The following is a 21,990-nucleotide window of genomic DNA, read 5'->3' as shown; positions in this document are numbered from 1 at the left end:
AAAACAACTGATTTGATGCAAACGAGCAATCCTACTGCCAAACCCAACGACAGTCGTCTAGACATCTAAAAATATATATTTAATAACCAAATGCAAAGGCAATTGTGTAATAATATGAGGCGAATCCTTATACATTTATATTAATATTATTTACTGATACAAGGTGCCCTCTGAAGGCAGCCATAATTGCGATGTGGCCCTCAATGAAAACAAGTGTTTCGTGCATATACATCACATCTCAAGTGTGCTACTCTGCATTTTACCTACAACTGAATACAATGTCCCATGCGTGTTTTATGAATGAACAAAGAAAGTGCAATATGAAAGCAGAGAAACTATAGTAAGAGTTTAAAAAGGCTCACCATCCACTGCTCATTGACGCCCTGTGATCCGCCATAGACTTACGCGGCGGTCCCACGCTGAGCTGATATGATCTGCTGGTGGCAACAAGTTGACTGTGTAGATTGTCTCTCCTTAAGAGCACGGAGAAGGAAGGGAAGGAGGAGGGTCGCTGAGATAGATGAGGGTGTGACGTCAGATGAGATTACTGTGACGGAAGTAAATAGAAACATGATCTGTTCCCACAGACTTCCCTGCAATAGAGTGTAAAAAAACATATTGCACTTATTAATTAACATGGGAGGAATGAAACTCATTTGAATCCGCACAACACACCTGGGGCCTCATGTATTTTTTGACGTTTTTGTTTAATAGCTCAATAAATTAGAAAATGTATTACTTTGCATGTTTTCTGTTTTTTTTCTTCTTTACAGATGGCATTTTAGTCTTAATATTTTATCTGTTTTAATGACAGAGCTTATATTGTTTAAAATATTGGTTTGTGCTCACTGTAATATTTATTTCAATGAACATTGTGTAATGAATAAAATATATTATAATTATTTATTATTTCTGGCAGATGTTGTGGCGTCGTACTCTGTTCAGCGGTCCTTGAACGTGCCATGAAAACACCTCCGTCTTGTGTTCCTGAGTATGGAACAATCACTCTGTCCTGAGAGTGCAGCGAAAGTGAACAATCGAATATCGTTGTTGCTCAGACAATAATGTGTTTGTACAAGTTTAGATTGGGGTGGACCCTTCTTAGTGTTTCCCATATTCGTGTATTCAAATGCAGATTTGGCTCTTCCGGTTCACCCTCGCTCATAAGCAAATTATAATGGAACAATGGCAGTTTAGCATAAAAGCTCCACGACAACCCTAATACACGCTTGGTTTGCCAAAGAATAAGACGTAGCAGAAATTATATGTGATGCATTTTAGCCACTTTGTCAATATATTTACATATTAAAAGTGAAAGAGAGGTAAATGTAAATAAATGTATCTCACTCATAAATGTATTTATTTAATCAAATACAAAATTGCACTAACACAATGTGCAGAAAACCTCGAGAAGCATGCAATCTAACTTTTATACTGTAACTTCCATAAATGCTAAGAAAACACAGCTTTGAGACATGCAGGTGTCCCATACCTGTAATTGTAATCATTTTAATGATTTTAATGAACGTGACGCTACGCCACAGCAAAATAAAAGTCGCCACATCTTAAAAGGGACGTAATATGCAAAACCAAATTGTATTGCCTATTGGTACCTTTTTTTGTGTAATTTGGATCTGCATGAGTACCGAAAATGTAAAATCAAACCATGGAGGCATTTCGGAGATACTTGTAAAACACTCTTGCCTTCCTTCATACTTCCTCAAAACGAGCTGTTTGAAATTTGGTCTCCTCGTCTGTTTTGGCCATGCACATCCATCTTCTTCACCTTCTTCCTGATGTCGACCATTTTTCAGCCTGTGTGCTGCTCTCTGAGCCCACAGCATTGACAGGCTGACAATCTCAGACCTCTTTCGTTCGCTCGAAAAACACAGGAAAGGAGAATTCTGATTGGGTAAAGTTTTCAGATCTCAGGCACCAAGGCTAATTTCAGTTTGATTTGTAAGGGGCGTGGCCTGGGTGTGGTCTGGCCCTGCCCAAGCACGCAGACATCTGCTTGTTGATTAGGATATAACAATTAAATGTGCTTTGATTAGTGCACACGCACGCTTTAAAACAATTTTTAGGAGGAAATCCACCCAACTCTTAATACATGAGGCCCCTGGTGTACAAACGATAGTCTGATTTGAGTCATTATGACAAGAAAAGGGAAGAGGATATTACTCACAAGTTCAGTTTGCAGCAGGACAACATGAGAGCTCCACTGTCCAGACATCACTGGATGATGCACTGGCATGAAAAACACCCAGTGCCACTGAGTAGGCGTATTCAAATCTTCAACCATGTCCTTGTCTTCATGCAAATGAAGCAAAATGGAAAATTATATGCTCTGTTGAACCCATCAAGTGCACAATGGCCTTTACGGGCCTTCGCGTCGTCAGTCACTCACATATAGGGCTGGGAACCGGGTCTTACATTATACCGTCCAAATTTTTAAACGTCAATTCTAGGGCTGCAACAACTAATCGATTAAAATCGATTATAAAAATAGTTGGCGATTAATTTAGTAATCAATTTGTTGGATCTGTGCTATGCGCATGTGCAGAGGCAATGATTTTTTTTTAAATTTTTTTTTAATAAACCTTTATTTATAAACTGCAACATGTACAAACAGCTGAGAAACAATAATCAAAATAAGTATGGTGCCAGTATGCTGCTTTTTTTTTTCAATAAAATACTGGAAAGGATAGAAATGTAGTGTCTCTTTTATCCGATTATTAATCGATTAATCGAAGTAATAATCGACAGATTAATCGATTAAAATAATCGTTAGTTGCAGCCCTAGTCAATTCCTATTTTTTAAGCTCAGCCCGAAATAGCTGCAACAGAGGCAGCTAAGCAGCTGTCTATCTCCATACACCTTGTGGAGCTGCTCCTCCAAGTCAATAATATTCCATTGCGGCAAAAAAGTAGCATTATCACTGGAGCACAAGGATAAAAATGTTACCCACAGGATAAGAGCAAGCAGGACTATGCAAGCTAATTGCTAAAGTAGCTTGAAACAACATAAGAAATAAGTGCTTAGTAAAGTTTAAGAAGTTTGGTTGGAAGCATGTTACAGCAGAAAGTAAGCAGCTATTAACAGGAAATTAACAAATAAGAGCTAAAGAGAGGATAATACAACAATAACTGTTGGGCTGCTCTGTTGCAGTTTAGCGGCCACTGCCAGACATACATGTAAGAGGAAGACGTATCAATCCATTAATTGGTAGTGTTGATACCAAGGGTGGTATCAGTATATAATCAACACTAGAGTGATTAGATTGATATTTTTATTTCACCAAAATCTTTTTTTGTTGTTTTACTCATGTTTAGAAACTCAGGAAATAATTATTTGGACACAAGATGACTGTGAGAGTTAAAACCAAAGGATTTCAAAGAGTAGTAGATAGTTGTTTTTGCTTTTGATTAGTTATTATGTACTATTGACTTTGTTTTGCTCAAACAATTGTATGTAACAACAGAAAATAGGCAAGTAATACATGTAGGGGTGTAACGCTACATGTATTTGTATTGAACCGTTTCGGTACGGGGGTTTCGGTTCGGTTCGGAGGTGTACCGAACGAGTTTCCACACCGACATATTAAGTAGCATGTTGTGTAAACAATGCACACCGAGGCACAACACACAGCATGCGAGCAACGACCGGGCTACTACAACATGTAAAAGCCAGAGCTGGAAGACCCTCCTGCCTCGTTAAGATCTCCCGTTTGGGAACACTTTGGCTGTGCGATACAACAGCGGAGGACGGAGGTTTGCCGACATTGTTCAGCAGCTGCTTCTGACAACACGTCAAACATGCTAACCCATTTGAAGCGTCACCACCGCATTCAAGCAGCCTCTCCTCGGCGAGTCAGGCAGGGCTAAAGCAATAACAAATGTTTTTATAGCAGCAGATTTAAGTCCATATTGCATTAAAAACTAGATTTTGACCGACTTCTATGGTGGAAGAACAATGAGTTAATCTGAGAGGCTGAGTTGACTTGAAACTATTTATTGTTGCACTTTTTATATGTAGAAGAAAAGTTGTGTCATTTTATTTAATCTGAGCAACAACTTGATGCAGTTTAATGTTGATTAACGTGGACCCCGACTTAAACAAGTTGAAAAACTTATTGAGGTGTTACCATTTAGTGGTCAATTGTACGGAATATGTACTGTACTGTGCAATCTACTAATAAAAGTCTCAATCAATCAATCAAAAAAAGCACTTTATATATAGAAAGGTTTTGTTAAGAAAACATTCTGAGCCTTATCTTATTTAGTTTTTATTTTATATATGTTGACCACATTAACCCTGGCAATGGACCCTGTGTGTATATGTATGTTATGCCATTGTTTACAAATTTGGTAAATAAATAACCAAAAAATGTATATTTTGTTGTTTTCTTACTGTACCGAAAATGAACCGAACCGTGACCTCTAAACCGAGGTACGTACCGTACCGAAATTTTTGTGTACCGTTACACATCTAAATACATGTAATTAGTATTGGCCGTTTTCAGTCGTGGGTTATCGATATCAGCAGCAAAATACCCTGATTGGAACATCCCTGTATGATCCCTAACACATAAACAACAGGATGTGAAATTATTTTGTATGAGGTGTTCAAAAACAAAGTACATTTTTTGTGAAAGTGTACTACTTTGGAACAAAACTTCAGAGCATTTATATTCAAATATAAATTATTAATATTTACATACTGCTTGAAAATGTCCCTGTGAGAAATTCACAGAAAATGTATGACCCTGCTTCTTAAAAAAAGGGACCGGAATCGCCCAAATTGAAACAATGCCCAACCCTTTTTGTACACTAAAAAGGTTAAATCAGGGTTGGCATGCAAACATTATTATAACCATAGGCACTAGAAATATACATTGCAAAATAGTAGTATTTTTTCTTTTTGTTCCTGTTTCAGTAGTTAAACAGTAAACACAGACCCAATAGACACGAGTAACCTTGTTTGCACTTGATTCTTATTTGCGTGTTTTGTGGCGTTATATTTAGCATGTAGCATGTACCGGTAGTTGCCAAGCAGGCTACTAACTGTTAATTACTAAGGCCTGATAACGTTACAATTTAATTCAGAAAAATTATTTTCTTGTGTTTCAAGTACATGGGCCAGACGTGGCCGTCCAAGAGGCCGGGGAGGTCTGTTACCGTGTAGTTTCAATACTGGGACCAAAATTGTTCAATCTTTGTATAAATTACATTTGTAAAGTTACAAAAGACTTATAATTGCTGTCATGACCCAACACCCTAAAGTGATTGTTACCCAGTATTCAAACTTCATTGCAATTTTTTATCATTCAAACCAGATCCAAGCAACCACGCCAGTCAATCTCTTTAGGCCACATGAGAGAGAGAGAGCCCAGAGATGTAGACCACCCACAGTGAGCAAGACAGCTGCCATCATATCTTCAGGACTCATTCAGAGCATGAGAAAGGGAAATGATCATTTGCGCAGAAAAGATCCCCTAAGGGAATAAGCGGTAGAAAATGGATGGATGGATAGATCCAGCAGCATTCTCTCACCATCACAGTCCAAACACCAAAGGAAGAAAGGATCCACTGAACCAGCACTTAGCAAGCCGATGCCATCTAGTGGTCATGAAGGCCCACATCAGCCAGTCAGTGCCACACCAGTGAGCAGACATGCTTCTTCATCTCCTCAAGGCAACCGATATGGTATGATGATGATGATAAATGATGAGGATTAGTCACGGGCATGCAGAGTCACAAGTCAATTCTGGTATTTCAACAACTCTTTGTCACAGTTGTCGTGACTCCAAGATGCAGGGATAGATGGTGATGTGCAGGTAGAAGAGTTTCATTAAACTGGGAAAAAGAACAAAAGTTGCAAAGAGCAGGCAAGCGCAGAGTACTGTTCGGATCTCCCCTTTTAAAGTACAAGTATAATGGAAAAAAATGTTGACGATCATGTCACACCGCGGTGAGGGATGTGTTGTCTGGGTTTCTTCTGTCTTGTGAATTGCATGTTTTATTTTGAAAAGTAACTCCTCTCGTTTCAGATCACTTGCCCTTCCTTTTGTGTCATCAGTCTGACGTCATCCCTGACCCCTGATTGTTTCCACCTGTTTCCCATTTACCCTCATGTGTCTTATAAGCCCACGCCTATTATTATATATTTTATATATATATATATATATATATATATATATATATATATAATATATAATATAATAATAATATATATAATATAATATAATAATATATAATATATATAATAATATATATATATATATATATATATATTATATATATTATATTCGTGCCACACTAGCATCCCGTCCATGCCTTGCCTCGTCTCACGTTTATATACCTTGATCCTGAATTCCTCCGTTGCTATTTTGGGTTTTCTTTTTTCCTCCTCAACAGAGTGATTTTATGTTATTTAGTTTTACAGTTATCAGTTTTTCTTACGATTCTTTCTTTCCTCAAATTTTTGAGTGACATTTTTTGTTAACCTTTATTAGATTAGAGAAAGTGTAGAATTTTTCATAGCCATTGTTTCTTCCTACTGTTGGAGCGTTTTGTGTTAATAATAAGTTTCATAGCATATCAATTATAGTTCGTCATTGTTTTTGTGTTTTCCTCCTTTCGGAGTGATTTTCGGTTGTTCCTTTTTTTTGGAACTTTTTTCGCCGACTAGTTTTGTTATTGTAGATATTGAATTATTTTGACACTGGAGGTGAAAGGAGGCTGTCAAAATAAAAGCCTGCCGAAATATTCCCTATTCTGCATCTGAGTCCTATCCTTTTGACCAAGCCTGACAGATTAATATACATCCCTGATTTATAACACCAAAAGACTTACAAAGTTTTCGACTAAATAGATATGATCGAGGGCAGCACGGTGCCACAGGGGTTAGTGCATGTGCCTCACAATAGAAGGTCCCGAGTAGTCCTGAGTTCAATCCCGGGCTCGGGATCTTTCTGTGTGGAGTTTGCATGTTCTCCCCGTGACTGCGTGGGTTCCCTCTGGGTACTCCGGCTTCCTTCCACCTCCAAAGACATGCACCTGGGGATAGGTTGATTGGCAACACTAAATGGGCCCTAGTGTGTGAATGTGAGTGTGAATGTTGTCTGTCTATCTGTGTTGGCCCTGCGATGAGGTGGCGACTTGTCCAGGGTGTACCCCGCCTTCCGCCCGAATGCAGCTGAGATAGGCTCCAGCACCCCCTGTGACCTCAAAATTGACAAGCGGTAGAAAAATGGATGGATGGATGGAGATATGATCAAAGAAATATAAATCTCACAGAGATTCCTGAGCCATAATGAGCATGAGCAGTCACGTGTTCCGTGACGTGCATGCGGGACCACCACAGTTCCCTTCAACAAGAACATACCTATTCCCGGTACATACTTTGTGAGAGACAACAGAAATTACTTTGGGACAAATTATGATCCAGAACCTTATACTTATTAGCCTGAAGTTTAGAAGCTGTGTGCTAAACAGATCCAGCTTTAGTGAAACACAGGCATCATGCAGTAGTATTACTTAGACCTAAACAAGAAATACAAATTACAAACATAATAAAACAATCACTTACTGTACAATGTCTGCTATCACTGGAATGTCGACTGATGGAATGTTCATATATTTCTGTTAAGACAAAGAATTAATCATAATTTTCTTTAAGGGTTAAATAAAAAACAAGTGCCAAAAAAACTAGTGCCTTTTCGTGTGTTTCTCGAAATCATTTATTAATTATGTCTACAACCTTCTACTATTAAGGTGGTAAGCATTATTTATAATCTGGAATTAGCATTCACCAACTCAGAGGCGACGCAGTAGCAGGACCCCGCGGCCGGCTCAATATTTCATTATAGCAGCAAAAGCTAGTTAGCGCTCTATGATCAATGTGCCGCTATAAAATAGATTGTCTGCGTTAACCCTTATAATAACAATATCGCTAATACTTGGTTCATATTCAGGTCACAGGATGGAAATGGAGCATTTTGAACCGGCAAGGCGAGCTGATCACTGGGACTCGACAACCTCGTTGTTTGGGAGTAAATGTGAAATAAAAGTGAACAAAAAACTAAATCGCATCAAATATTCACTATTTACTTTGTTACATGCTGTAAAAGTAGTCAGTGACACGCCATTTGTGTTATTAGTCTCAACCAGAGTTAACCAGATGCTTAAACTAACAGGCTAACGCTAAATCTGATGTCTTTATGTTGTCACCGTGAGAATAAAAAGTGACATTTATTATATATATATATATATATATATATATATATATATATATATATTGTTGATCAAAGCTGAAATGGACCATAAGGATTCGCCTGACCCTCATGAATTTATCATTTACTGAGAGGACGACTTTCTGACTGTTGGACACTGTGGATAAAAACCTGACTTTTTATGTAAAATCCAGGACACTTTGTTTTTAAATCATATCATTTTTGTATCATATTGCTTTGTATTTTATTTACTTACACTTAAGTAAAATTAATATGACCTAATATTGTCAGTTTATTTACATGGTATCATTGTAGAAATATACTATTCCACTTATCCATACGGGCAGCACGGTGGAAGAGGGGTTAGTGCGTCTGACTCACAATATGAAGGTCCTGAGTAGTTGTGAGTTCAATCCTGGCCTCGTGATCTTTCTGTGTGGAGTTTGCATGTTCTCCCCGTGACTGCGTGGGTTCCCTCCGGGTACTCCGGCTTCCTCCCAACTCCAAAGACATGCACCTGGGGATAGGTTGATTGGCAACACTAAATTGGCCCTAGTGTGTGAATGTGAGTGTGAATGATGTCTGTCTATCTGCGTTGGCCCTGCGATGAGGTGGCGACTTGTCCAGGGTGTACGCCGCCTTCCGCCCGATTGTAGCTGAGATAGGCTACAGCGCCCCCCGCGACCCCTAAGCGAATATAGCGGTAGGAAATGGATGGATGGCACTTATCCATACGCCATCAGCCTGATTTAATTACCCTGAACTGTGAAATGCGGTGGAAACACAAATGATACACTTCTACAGGAGCATATAGTTCCAGGAACCTAAAGTTCCTGAACTTTCGGTGGAAATCGGCCAATTGTGTTTTGTACTTGAACAGAAAGAAGTGAATAGCAAATGAGACTCCCTATAGACTCTGCTTTAAAGGGGAACTGCACTTTATTTGGAATTTTGCCTGTCATTCACAATCATTATGAGACAAGAAAACAAAAGTTGTTTTTTCGCTGTTTAACATTAAAAATTGTCTCGTTCTAGGTGGCTAGCAATGCAGCTAATAAGAGCAATCAATTCTACCACTAAATCACTTTAAAAACGTTTTCAAAAACCGTCAACAATACTTCATTTACATTCCGTAATTTGTATAATAACCAAGCTGTAGCGACATTGTTATTGTAGGAGGAAACACTGAGGAACTTGTTTTAATGAATACTTAGGCTTACTATGCTACTGCATTGTAATGTTGGTCATTATGGTGGAACTCGGAGAGACAATTCTTTTCTCAGGCGGTACCACTGGTCTCCAGTGTCAGTATTTGAATTCAAAAGTAAATAAGTGTCCTCTTCTTGAACATTCCGTCACTTATTTGGAAGGAAGTATTTTATTTATTCATATATTCTGAAAAGTACTGACCTGCTTCAGCATCTTAATTTGACTCCTTCGGGCTTCCTCTTCTATGTATCTAGATTGAAAATGGCGCCATGACACTGCGCAGACTGGCGCATGCGTAGAAAGCTCACTCCGACGCATTAGGGAAAACTAGTCTCCAATAGCGTAATCATTTTAAAAAGTCAAGCACAATCTAATGTGTTTATGTAATAAGCTTTAAAAGTTAAGCACAATCTAACGTGTTTATGCGTTTTTAATAATAATTGCATGAATTCCTTTTTTCTAGTGCATGTAAACGTACTGATGGCATTTACAGGTCTAAATTCCGAGGGGGTCCTGAACGCCGCATATAAAAAAAAACATGATTGCCATTCAAGGCATTAAATAACAACTCAGAGGTCAAAACAAGACGTTCTTTAAATGTGATTATTTTATTTGTGCATCTGATGCATGATTCAGATGGACAGGGAGCCTACAACAGCAAAAAAACAACAAAAAACACTTAAATATCTTGATTGTGAACCATTCTGAATGTACTCGGGCACTGCCACTCAACCAGCATTTACTGACTCGGCATACCTTACAAAAATGAGCACTGTACAGGTGGATTGGACTTAAAACAGCATGTCAGTACATAGAAAAATAAATACAGTTTGCTAAATGAGGCCAAAATTCTTTTTTTTTCTTTCTTTTTTTAAATCAGTGATTGTACCATTAAAAATCACATAAAAAAAAACTTAAGAGGCGTTTAATCTCTTTACACTAGATTGAGCTTTTTGAAGTTCTAAGGAGGAATACATAGAATAACTTTTACAGAAAGAACTAGCTAGAAAATATACAAGCACAGACACAAGCCAACAAAACGATTCCTCATAAAAACAAACAGCGCAGTGTCGTTGATATCTAAAGATTCTTTACATGTAGCTCCTTGGTCTGCAGCTTTCTTTTCATTGCGATTAAAAACATTGCTGGGAAACTTAATACAAAAGTTTTTTTTGAATTCTTTCTTATTTTACAATGGTTTCAAAATGTGTTTTTAAAATATCCGAGTAGCAAATTTGAGATGTGTTCTGCTCTCTATTGTAGGAGAGAAAATGGGCCCGCAGTAACGAGACTACACGTACAAAGCAGGCTTTTTTTTGTTGTTTGTTTTTCACGATGTTAAAAGCCGTGTTTCTCCTCCGAAGCAAAAGGACCGGACTGGTGACAGTGTGACACAGATGGAGGACTTTACATGAACGTTATTACCATCACAAGAAGAGGGATCTAACAGCAAGTATTTATATATGAATATACTGCAGGGTCAAGAAGTTTTACAGTTTTTACATCAGCAATAATAATGGAGGGAAAAAAAACAGTTCAAATCCGTAAGTAATTGTGAAAACAGTGCAATGAATGAATATTTCTGGGGTTTGTTTACAAAAAGAAAAACAAGTCGACACAGACAAAATAAAAACACACTTGTGTGGAGTCTGGTCCAGACATGCTGCGTACCACCTTTCTGCTGTACCCAAATGTTGCATGTTGTATGAGAGCGAGTGTGTGTTTTAGAGATTGCGTAGTGGTTCTCAACTCCGGTCCTCAAGCTCCGGCACTGTACAGGTTTTTGTTCCAACCAGGTCCTACAAAAACAAATAATTGAGTTTTATAAACCGCATGATGAATTTTGATACTAAAAGGATTGCACACACTTTTCGGCAACCTGCAACACAAACAAACAAAAAAAATTAACAAATAAAGACTAAAGCATTGGATTACGCTGACATGAGCACAACAGATGCAATGAGGTTGGCGTGGTGAACACCCGAGAGACCCGAGGTTGGAACAAGAACCCACCGACATGGCAGACGATACTGGCTAAAACGCTGTTGTGAGTGTGTGCACGTGCACACACACACACACACCACCAGTGACAGTGCACCTCTAAGGCCAAGGCTTGAGCACCACTGAGCAAGGCTATGATGTCCATCATGCTTGGAGATGCTCAGAGTGTCTTTTTGTCTAAATCACGTCGCTCTCTTGGAAATAACAAAATGAAAACAACTTCACTGCTTCAATTAAGTACAAGTCTGTCTGATTCCGCTGAATGCTATAACAGAATGGGCCGGCGGGGACATCGGCGCTCTACCGGGACGACTAGGAGGAGTTCTTGCTCTCGTGACTGGAGGGGGCCTTGCTGTTCCAGGGCGAGAGTGCCCCCAACGTGGGTGAGCCGGTGAAACTGTCCTCGTCCTCCAGGCCATTCGCCCCATCGAACTGTGTGTTCTCCAGACGCCTGATCAGACGCTCGTCCTCGCCACCAAACTCCCCTCCCATCAGAGTGGGCTCTCCCACCATCATCACGTCCTAAAGGGGACAGTAAGGGCCGGGACATATTATCCCCATTGTACGGGCGAGGGGGGGGGCGGCTGAAGTGTTGTGTTTTTGTCCAGATGAAACTGGGATTTAAACCAGATTTATAAATCTACAAGACAAAGTAAGTCCCCAATTTACTGAGTCTTAATGCTCCGTCACAGTGATGGTGGGTGTGACACCACATTTCCACTGCTCGTTACTAAACCCGGATTTCTACTGGGTACGAAACGACCGCGGAATCTTTGCGTTTTTATTCAAGTCAGTGTGTCTGTTTCCACTGCCTGCGGAACGTCACCGACATGCCGTTAGCGTTCTCCATTCCAGCGCTAAATATATGCAGAGTTTCTACAGTACAGGCCAAAAGTTTGGACACACCTTCTCATTCAATGTGTTTTTTTTTATTTTCATGACTATTTACATTGTAGATTGTCACTGAAGGCATCAAAACTATGAATGAACACATGAACAAAAAAGGTGAAATAACTGAAAACATGTTTTATATTCTAGTTTCTTCAAAATAGCCACCCTTTGCTCCGATTACTGTTTTGCACACTCTTGGCATTCTCTCGATGAGCTTCAGGAGGTAGTCACCTGAAATTGTTTTCACTTCACAGGTGTCATAGTTTTGATGCCTTCAGTGACAATCTACAATGTCATGAAAATAAAGAAAACGCATTGTCCAAACTTTTGGCTTGTACTGTATATTAGCCGGACCCTGCTATCAATCCGTTCAATTTAGCTAAAATCTGCTTATGTTAGACAGGAAGTAATCCACAAAAACACAAAATAAATCATTCGGTTTACTTTCAAAATAAAATACTCATCTTCAAAAGGTGGATCGTATTTTACACTTTGAAACGTCCTAATGGGCGGGAACGAACATGAAATCCTCTTGTCCAAGGTTTTCAGACGTACTTTAACCTTTTTGACACAAATGGATGAGGAGATGCTGATTCTGTAGGTCCGAAACTAAAGAATAACATACAGGCATATTCCACACAGCTAAATGGGGGCCTGCGTCAAATACCAGCTGATACGAGGACCGAGAAAAGCAATTCGATTAGGATTACGATTCAGGAGCTACAATTCGATTCAAAATCGATTATTGATGCATCTTTAAGTTATGTACAGTACAGGCCAAAAGTTTGGACACACCTTCTCATTCAATGGGTTTTCTTTATTTTCATGACTATTTACATTGTAGATTGTCACTGAAGGCATCAAAACTATGAATGAACACATGTGGATAGTGATGGATCCGGCAACACCGATGCATCGGCGCATGCGTCGAGCTCATAGAGCAAAACCCTGTGTCGGTGCGCGTACCGCCTTTAGAAAGTCACATGACCGATCATGAGCTGTTTTGGTCACGTGACCGATACATGAACTGTGTCGCACTCCCGCCTCCTCTGTGCCCTGTGAGCGGGTCTTTTCTACAGTCGGAGAAATAATAACTAAGAGAAATCGTCTAAAATTTAATACGTTGGAAAAACTGTTTTTTTTAAATAAAAATGTGTAAAAAAAAAAAAAAAATTCCCAGTCCACAAGCATCCTCATTCACAACGTTCTCTTAGTTTTCCATGTTATGATACATGTTCACATTATTTATTGACTGTATCTAAAAAAGATAAAAATATATTTTTATTTAAATGAAGATATGAAATAATCCTAAATAAAATACAATGACTTGGTTTATATTATTGTATATACTAGGTCAGTGGTTCTCAAATGGGGGTACGCGTACCCCTGGGGGTACTTGAAGGTATGCCAAGGGGTATGTGAGACTTTTTAAAAATATTCTAAAAATAGCAACAATTCAAAAATCCTTTATAAATATAAATAAAAAACGATCTTTTTTTCCAAATAGTTCAAGAAAGACTATTACAAATGAGCAATATTTTGCACTGTTATACAATTTAATAAATCAGAAACTGATGACATAGTGCTGTATTTTACTTCTTTATCTCTTTTTTTCAACCAAAAATGCTTTGCTCTGATTAGGGGGTACTTGAATTAAAAAAATGTTCACAGGGGGTACATCACTGAAAAAAGGTTGAGAACCACTGTACTATGTCATAAAATCAGTGTCAGTTGAGTCGGTCCATAGGTTGCCTGTAGGGATTTTTAATGTCCAGCAGATGTCAGTATTTAGTGACACAGTATCGACACAGTATCAATACAGTTTTGCTATGTGTCGAAACGCTTCATGACGCCTCATCAACCCATCACTACATGTGGAGTTATGTACTTAACAAAAAAAGGTGAAATAACTGAAAACATGTTTTATATTCTAGTTTCTTCAAAATAGCCAGCATTTGCTCTGATTACGGCTTTGCACACTCTAGGCATTCTCTCGATGAGCTTCAAGAGGTAGTCACCTGAAATGATTTTCACTTCACAGGTGTGCCTTATCAGGGTTGATTAGTGGAATTTCTTACTTGGAACCATCTGTTGTGTTGTGAATGAGAAGGTGTATCCAAACTTTTGGCCTGTACTGTATATTAATGCAGTTTTACATTTATTTTTGTTTCACTAAATAAGCATTCATCACTTGCAACTTTTAAAAACAGTGCATTTGTAATAAGAAACAGATAAATGAATCCCCATTACATTTATTAAATTAATGGATATGTGTGCAAAACTGCCCTATAATAAAGGAGCAGGTCTGAACTCTCTGTGAGGTGGCTCTCTGCGGTCAGCCAAATTTTAGAACTGTCTGTATTACTTTGTTTACAATAAATACATCGATTATCGACGTTTACTAATCGATTTTATATTCGTTCATATCTGAATTGTGATGCATCTAAAAATCTATTATTTGCCCCACCTCTAGAGGTTACTGTTGTATTGTGTTATGGTCTGAGGTTCATGGGTGCTGCGGTTCATTAAGTGGAAATTTCAACATGTACCGTGGCATTGTGAGCCAGAGAGTGATCCAACTGGACCACATGTTATTTTTCCAGAGTGATAATGAGCCCAAACACATGACGGAGGCTGCCAAGTACGGTACGTCTCCAGATCTCACCACGGTGCTATAAAAGATGTACAGTACAGGCCAAAAGTTTGGACAAATCTTCTCATTTCAATGAATTTTCTTTATTTTCAAGACTATCTACCTTGTAGAAGGTCACTGAAGGCATCAAAACTATGACACCTGTGAAGAGAAAACCATTGAAGCTCATCGAGAGAATGCTAAGAGTGTGCAAAGCAGTAATCAGAACAAAGAGTGGCTATTTTGAAAAAAATAGAATATAAAACATGTTTTTAGTTATTTCATCTTTTTTGTTAAGTACATAACTCTACATGTGTTCATTCATAGTTTTGATGCCTTCAGTGGCAATCTACAATGTAAATAGTCATGAAAATAAAGAAAACGCATTGAATGAGAATGTGTGTCCAAACTTTTGGCCTGTACTGGACACGGACTACTCTTAAGTTATATCCAAACTACCGGTACATTTATGGAATTGTCTCTTGACACGACACTGTATTAAAAATAGGTGCTGATATGTGAGGGGTGTCCTTAATATTGTGGGATCCTACTGCAGGTCACTCATTGGTCAAGCTGATTAACATATGCATCACTAGCAATGACAAAATAACATTCAAGGTGCCCTTAATCTCCTCTTGGGTAAAATGCAGAGGAGTAAATACAAAAGACTCCTCTATTGTTGTTGTTTGCGGAGTACCACATTCAATGAGGCGTGGCTTTCACGGTGGTAAAGCGTCATTAGTGGGTTCATTCCACCTCGGGTCTCAACCAATCGAAAAAATGCTCCAACAAAGCTCAGTGGGGGAGAAAAAACCTGCAAGTTAAAGCGAGGCGACATAACTCAAAACACATGAAGCCCCATAGGAGTAGGGACTGCCCATCAGCTGCCTGGAGATGCTCTCATCCTCAAAACTTCCCTCAGGTCAAGTGGGTGTCATGCTTACAGGTACCTGGTTGGAGAGGGAGAAGCTGTTGGCTGGACTCTTCTTTTTGGAGTTGCTGTTGCTGTTTCCGCCCCCGCCAGAGCTCACGTTGCTGCCACCCGACACCTTCCTTTTCCGCCGCTTGTTGGGCGCTTGTCTGGCCGGCTCCGCTACAAAGCGCGAACAAAGTCCCATCATTACGCAACTTTTTTGTTAAAAGGATGTTCTAAACATGTCTTTTTGGGGGTTTATTTACCTGGGGGTGCTACCATCCTCTGCCACTTTTGGAAGAGGCAAGTCTTCAGGCAGTCTCTGGGGCTCAAACTGTACGTTTTGTGTCTGGACATCAGCTCTTGCATGGGTTCCAATATCACACATAGCTGAAAAAGCATAAATATTATGAATTCCTTTAAAAAAAGACACACAACGTTGTAATGTGAGCGTAATAAAGATTATTAAAGTGGGAAAATGTCTTACACGGAGGTAGTTGAGTGTGGAGTTGGACAGCCCACATCTGGTGATATTTTTAGCCAGCTGATCCAGCATTTGTGGATCCTGCTGGAACATGACAGACAACAAAAAAGGTAGAATTAACTCTTAAAGAGGTCTTTTAACTCACTAAGATTTGTCTATATTAACAAAATATGCCAGTTTCACAAAAACGGACAAAAAATATTACATGTGCTATCAAACTATCCAATTTTTAAAATCAAATAAATCACAGGGTTGCAGTGGATGCATTTAAATTGTGAATTAATGTGGTATTTTAAGTTGGAAGTGCTTTTATTAAAAGAAAACTCTTTCTGAAATACTTTGGCATTTTAAGTACCGTATTTTCCACACTATAAGGCGCACCTAAAAACCTCCAATTTTCTCAGAAGCTGACAGTGCGCCTTATAATCCGGTGCGCCTTATATATGGACCAATATTGAGCCACAACAAACCTAAACTTCATTTTCATAAAGTTTATGTCTCGCGACTACGGTAAACAGCCGCCAACTTCTTTTACCCCCGTAGAAGAAGAAGTGCTTCTTATTCTACGGGAAGCAGCCGCCGAGTTCATTTTCCCCCGTAGAAGAAGCGCTTCTAACCCAAAAATGGCTCCTATTAGGAGACACGTTTACGACGCAGAGTTTAAACTTAAGACGATCAGTCACGCAGTAGAACACGGGAATAGAGCAGCAGCGAGAGAATTTAACATAAACGAATCAATGGTGTTTAATTCGGACACTGAAGAAAAATAATTTGAGGGATTCGTGGATGAGGAATAACTTCATAAAGTGAGCTTTACATGTTTATTTTATGTGTTGTGTTGTGTGACATTAACGCTTGAGCAACGTTGAGTTATAGATATTGTTATTGCTCTGCACTATTTCGAGTGTTACTATATTGTGATTGCACTAACGTTTGATTTACCGTAACAGTATCACTGTTTTTTACATGTTTATTGAATCAGGGAAAAGTTCCCCTCCACTATGTGATATAAATGTTGCACTACATGTTATACCTTGCTGTTGTTAAAAGATAAACAAAACACCACATCACTGACTTTACCTTGGGGAAAATAATAAAACAGCTGTTTATTCATTTTGGGAGTGAACAGAGTTGTCAGAACGCTGGTTTGTAATCTATTGATAAAGTTTGACTGACCTATCTGACTGTTTTGTTGACATTCCCTTTAGCGCAGCTCCATCTAATGGATGCATAGGTGCGCCTTATAATCCGGTGGGCCTTATATATGAACAAAGTTTTGAAATATGCCATTCATTGAAGGTGCGCCTTATAATCTGGTGCGCCTTATAGTGCGGAAAATACGGTACTCAAATTTTCCATATTGACTTGTTTGCTTCAGCAGCCTGTCACTACCAGATCAACTGCCCATTTGTGCATGTGCGACGCCATCAATACTGGACAAACCATGTAGGGATGGGTACGGTTCACCTTTGAACCAATACGGTACCAGTTCTCAGGACTGAGGAATCGATAGTGGTACTCAGCAGTACCAATTTTCAGTACTTTTGTGTAGATTAATAAAAAAATAACTGTTTTCTATAATAAAATAAAAAAATGTCTTGCAACATTTAAAAATAACTTGATTATGATAACTGCTGTCCAGTTTCTACATCTTGTTTTATTGTCACATTTCTGAGTCTCAATTATCATGCTTTGCTTTGACAGGGAAAATGTAGCGCCATCTGGTGGATAAATCTAAAAATTGCTCAAAGCCCAAATTGAACCCTGAAGATAAGGACTGTGTATGCCAGCGTTTCTCAAAGTGTGGGGCGCGCCCCACTGGTGGGGAATAGAGACATGACAGGTGGGGCGCGAGGAACGGGAGGAAATTTCACTTTAAATTTTTTTTTTTATTATTATATTCTTAGATTTTTTTTTTACTATGCTTTAATTTTCTATACACACTGTAAATCACTTTGTGATTCTGTCTATGAAATCCGCTATATAAATAAATGGAAATTACCGGTACTTATTTTTACTGTAGGCTTTAAATTTCTCGGTAGGAGCGAAAGTTTGACAGACATAGCAACAGTAACTAATGGGGGCGGGGCTAAGCGGAACAAACTTTCGCGCGGATGGGTAGCATGCTAATGTGTGGACCACAATTACACAAATATATACATTTGTGACTCGCACCTCAAAGGTCGTCGAGCCAGAGCCAGCGCCTGCAGAGAAACAAAAATCTGACGGGCACACACTGTGTCACTCACCGGGAAGCACTCGCATCAAGGCAGCTCAGCCCCTAACTCAATGAGGTTTTAACATGTTGTGAGCGCGGTAAATTTGATCAAAACACGACCACTGAAAGTGCGACTGTTCTCTGCACTGTGTGAGGAAATGGGAGCTGATCATACAGCCGTGCTGTTTCACAGTGAAGCAAGGTGGCTCTCCCGGGGAAAAGTGCTGTCACTTGCCCTGTCTTGCCAAATGCATAGCTCCTCCTTTTTTTTTTGCAGAGATTGCAAAGTGGCACTTTTATTTTATTTATTATTGAACTTGATGCAAGTTATTTGATTTATTATTGAACTTGATGCAAGTTATAACACTTTTATTTGATTTATTATTGAACTTGATGCAAGTCATAACACATTTTTGATTTATTATTGAACTTGATGCAAGTTATAACACTTTTGTTTTATTTATTATTGAACTTGATACTAGTTATAACACTTTTTTGATTTATTGTTGAACTTGATGCAAGTTATAACACTTTTTTTTATTTATTATTGAACTTGATGCAAGTTATTTGATTTATTATTGAACTTGATGCAAGTTATAACACTTTTATTTGATTTATTTTTTAACTTGATGCAAGTTATAACACTTTTGTTTTATTTATTATTGAACTTGATGCAAGTTATAACACTTTTTTGATTTATTATTGAACTTGATGCAAGTTATAACACTTTTTTTGATTCATTATTGAATTTGATGCAAGTTATTTGTATTATTATTGAACTTGATGCAAGTTATAACACTTTTATTTGATTTATTATTGAACTTGATGCAAGTTATTTGATTTATTATTGAACTTGATGCAAGTTATAACACTTTTATTTGATTTATTATTGAACTTGATGCAAGTTATAACACTTTTTTTATCTATTATTGAACGTGATGCAAGTTATAACACTTTTGTTTTATTTATTGAACTTGATGGAAGTTATTTTATTTATTATTGAACTTTATGCAAGTTATAACACAGCTGCACAGTTATTTTATTTATTATTGAACTTGATGTTATTTTATGTTATTGAGTTTGAATGTATACAACTTCCATCCATCCATCCATCCTCTTCCGCTTATCCGAGGTCGGGTCGCGGGGGCAGCAGCTTAAGCAGGGAAGCCCAGACTTCCCTCTCCCCAGCCACTTCGTCCAGCTCCTCCCGGGGGATCCCGAGGCGTTCCCAGGCCAGCCGGGAGAGATAGTCTTCCCAGCGTGTCCTGGGTCTTCCCCGTGGCCTCCTACCGGTCGGACGTGCCCGAAACACCTTCCTAGGGAGGCGTTCGGGTGGCATCCTGACCAGATGCCCGAACCACCTCATCTGGCTCCTCTCGATGTGGAGGAGCAGCGGCTTTACTTTGAGCTCCCCCCGAATGACAGAGCTTCTCACCCTATCTCTAAGGGAGAGCCCCGCCACTCGGCGGAGGAAACTCATTTCGGCCGCTTGTACCCGTGATCTTGTCCTTTCGGTCATGACCCAAAGCTCATGACCATAGGTGAGGATGGGAACGTAGATCGACCGGTAAATCGAGAGCTTTGCCTTCCGGCTCAGCTCCTTCTTCACCACAACGGATCGATACAGCGTCCGCATTACTGAAGATGCCGCACCGATCCGCCTGTCGATCTCCCGATCCACTCTTCCCCCACTAGTGAACAAGACTCCGAGGTACTTGAACTCCTCCACTCCTCCACTTCTATGTATACAACTTGATATTCAATAAATTTGAAAATGTTAAAGCTTGGCATTAGCGCTCTGTTGGGGCGATGGGGGCAGGTGGGGCTTGAAAACTCCCCCTTGTCCAAAGTGGGGGATGACAAAAAAAGTTTGAGAACCACTGGTGTATGCCATGGTGTCAAACTCTGGCCCGCGGACCAAATTTGGCCCGCCGTGTAATTTCACTTGGCCCTTGAGGCGATATCAAATAAAAACTTAAGCTGGCCCGCCGATTATATATTGCGGCGGTGCCGCGGTAACACCGCATTCACCGCTAATTCTAATACTTGCCAACCCTCCCGGGAGTTTTCCAAACTTTAGCGCCCCTCTAGAGGGGGTTTGGTGGTAGCAGGGGTGTATTTTGTAGCGTCCTGGAAGAGTACTGCAAAGGATTCTGGGTATTTGTTCTGTTGTGTTTATGTTGTGTTACGGTGCGGATGTTCTCCCGAAATGTGTTTGTCATTCTTGTTTGGTGTGGATTCACAGTGTGGCGTATATTTCTAACAGTGTTAAAAGTTTTTTATACTGGCACTCTCAGTGTAACCTGCATCGCTGTTGATGAAGTAGGCGTTGCATTCACTCGTGTGTGCGTACAGAAGCCGCACATATCTTGTGATTGGGTCTGAACGATGTTAGAATGGATGAAAAGCGGACGTGACGATAGCTCGTAGAGTATGTTAAAGGCAGTGCATTTAAGGCACGCCCCCAAGACTGTGGTCCGGGTGGACGAGATATAATGACTGATGAACACCTTCGTTCGATAATGGAGGTTGCCTCAGCTCAAAGCCTGAGCCCCGACATTAATGAACTAGCATCCAAGAAAAGATGGCAGGTATCTGGCTTGGGCACATCAGATTAGATCAGTGTGTTGCAAACTGAGCAGTTTAAAGTCCTGAATGGTTATTTTATTCATTGTTATTTTATTTTCAAATGTATTAGCCTGTGGAAAAAGTTAATTTTGATAATTACCTCAGAAGGCTGCAAATAGAAAAGAGGCAATCAATTTGTATTTAAATTGTATTTGATATGCCACTGATATTTTTTAATTATTATTATTATTATTATTTGAAACTCGATTTTGCATGTCACTATAAAGTTATATAAGCCTTGCTTGTTCAATATTCAATGCAAAACTTGTTTGGGTCCCTATTAAAAGGTTAATTTGTTCAACCTTGGCCCGTGGCTTTGTTCAGTTTTAAATTTTGGCCCACTCTGTATTTGAGTTTGACACCCCTGGTTTATGCCAAGACAAGTCTTTTTTTTTTTGTTAGGAAATATGAGTTTTTGTGTAACTATATCATTTTAAGCTAGTTCAGTGATCAAAAGATAAGATCTAAAGCAAATTATCCACAAAATTCAACCGACTACAAAGAAAAACTGAAATTAAAAGAATGTCACAAACGTCTCCTTGGATCTGTTAGGGTAAAGTGTACAGAGTATGAAGAAATGTGTTTTTTATTGTAAGCCTACAACTCACATGCATGGCCAAGATGCTCCTGGGAAGGACCTCTCTGTGTTGTCTGATGCTGAAGTGCCACGTCTTAATTCTCATCATGTCATCAAACATGAACTCGAGGTACAGGCGGCCCTCCACACAAACCTTATCCAGGAGGGAAATAGGAAGGTTCATGGATATGTAAAGTCACAAG

At 39.2% G+C, this 21,990-nt stretch overlaps 2 protein-coding genes across 3 annotated transcripts in view; both read right to left on the bottom strand.

The window, feature by feature from the left end:
* Nucleotides 1-9,891, bottom strand: part of LOC133593161 (prominin-1-A-like) — a 60,597-nt gene extending 50,706 nt beyond the window's left edge. The window contains exons 1-3 of the mRNA XM_061945898.2: nt 9,645-9,891; nt 2,186-2,310; nt 363-593 (exon numbers count right to left, since the gene is read on the bottom strand). The gene's annotated coding sequence lies outside the window, so the exon portion shown is untranslated. The remainder of the gene's footprint in view (nt 1-362; nt 594-2,185; nt 2,311-9,644) is intronic.
* A 141-nt stretch (nt 9,892-10,032) lies between these two features.
* The window catches only part of ldb1a (LIM domain binding 1a), a 79,741-nt gene continuing 67,783 nt past the window's right edge, over nt 10,033-21,990 (bottom strand). Inside the window, exons 8-12 of one of the 2 annotated variants that reach the window (XM_061946166.1) lie at nt 21,819-21,941; nt 16,368-16,448; nt 16,147-16,270; nt 15,918-16,060; nt 10,033-11,242 (exon numbers count right to left, since the gene is read on the bottom strand). In XM_061946166.1, coding sequence (XP_061802150.1) covers nt 11,189-11,242; nt 15,918-16,060; nt 16,147-16,270; nt 16,368-16,448; nt 21,819-21,941 — 525 coding nt within the window. In that variant the 3' untranslated portion in view covers nt 10,033-11,188. The other variant, XM_061946092.1, reaches the window with a different exon arrangement.

This window comes from Nerophis lumbriciformis, linkage group LG02 (genome assembly GCF_033978685.3).
Source record: "Nerophis lumbriciformis linkage group LG02, RoL_Nlum_v2.1, whole genome shotgun sequence".
Taxonomy (NCBI): Eukaryota; Metazoa; Chordata; class Actinopteri; order Syngnathiformes; family Syngnathidae; genus Nerophis; species Nerophis lumbriciformis.
This window is presented reverse-complemented; position numbering and strand designations above follow the sequence as displayed.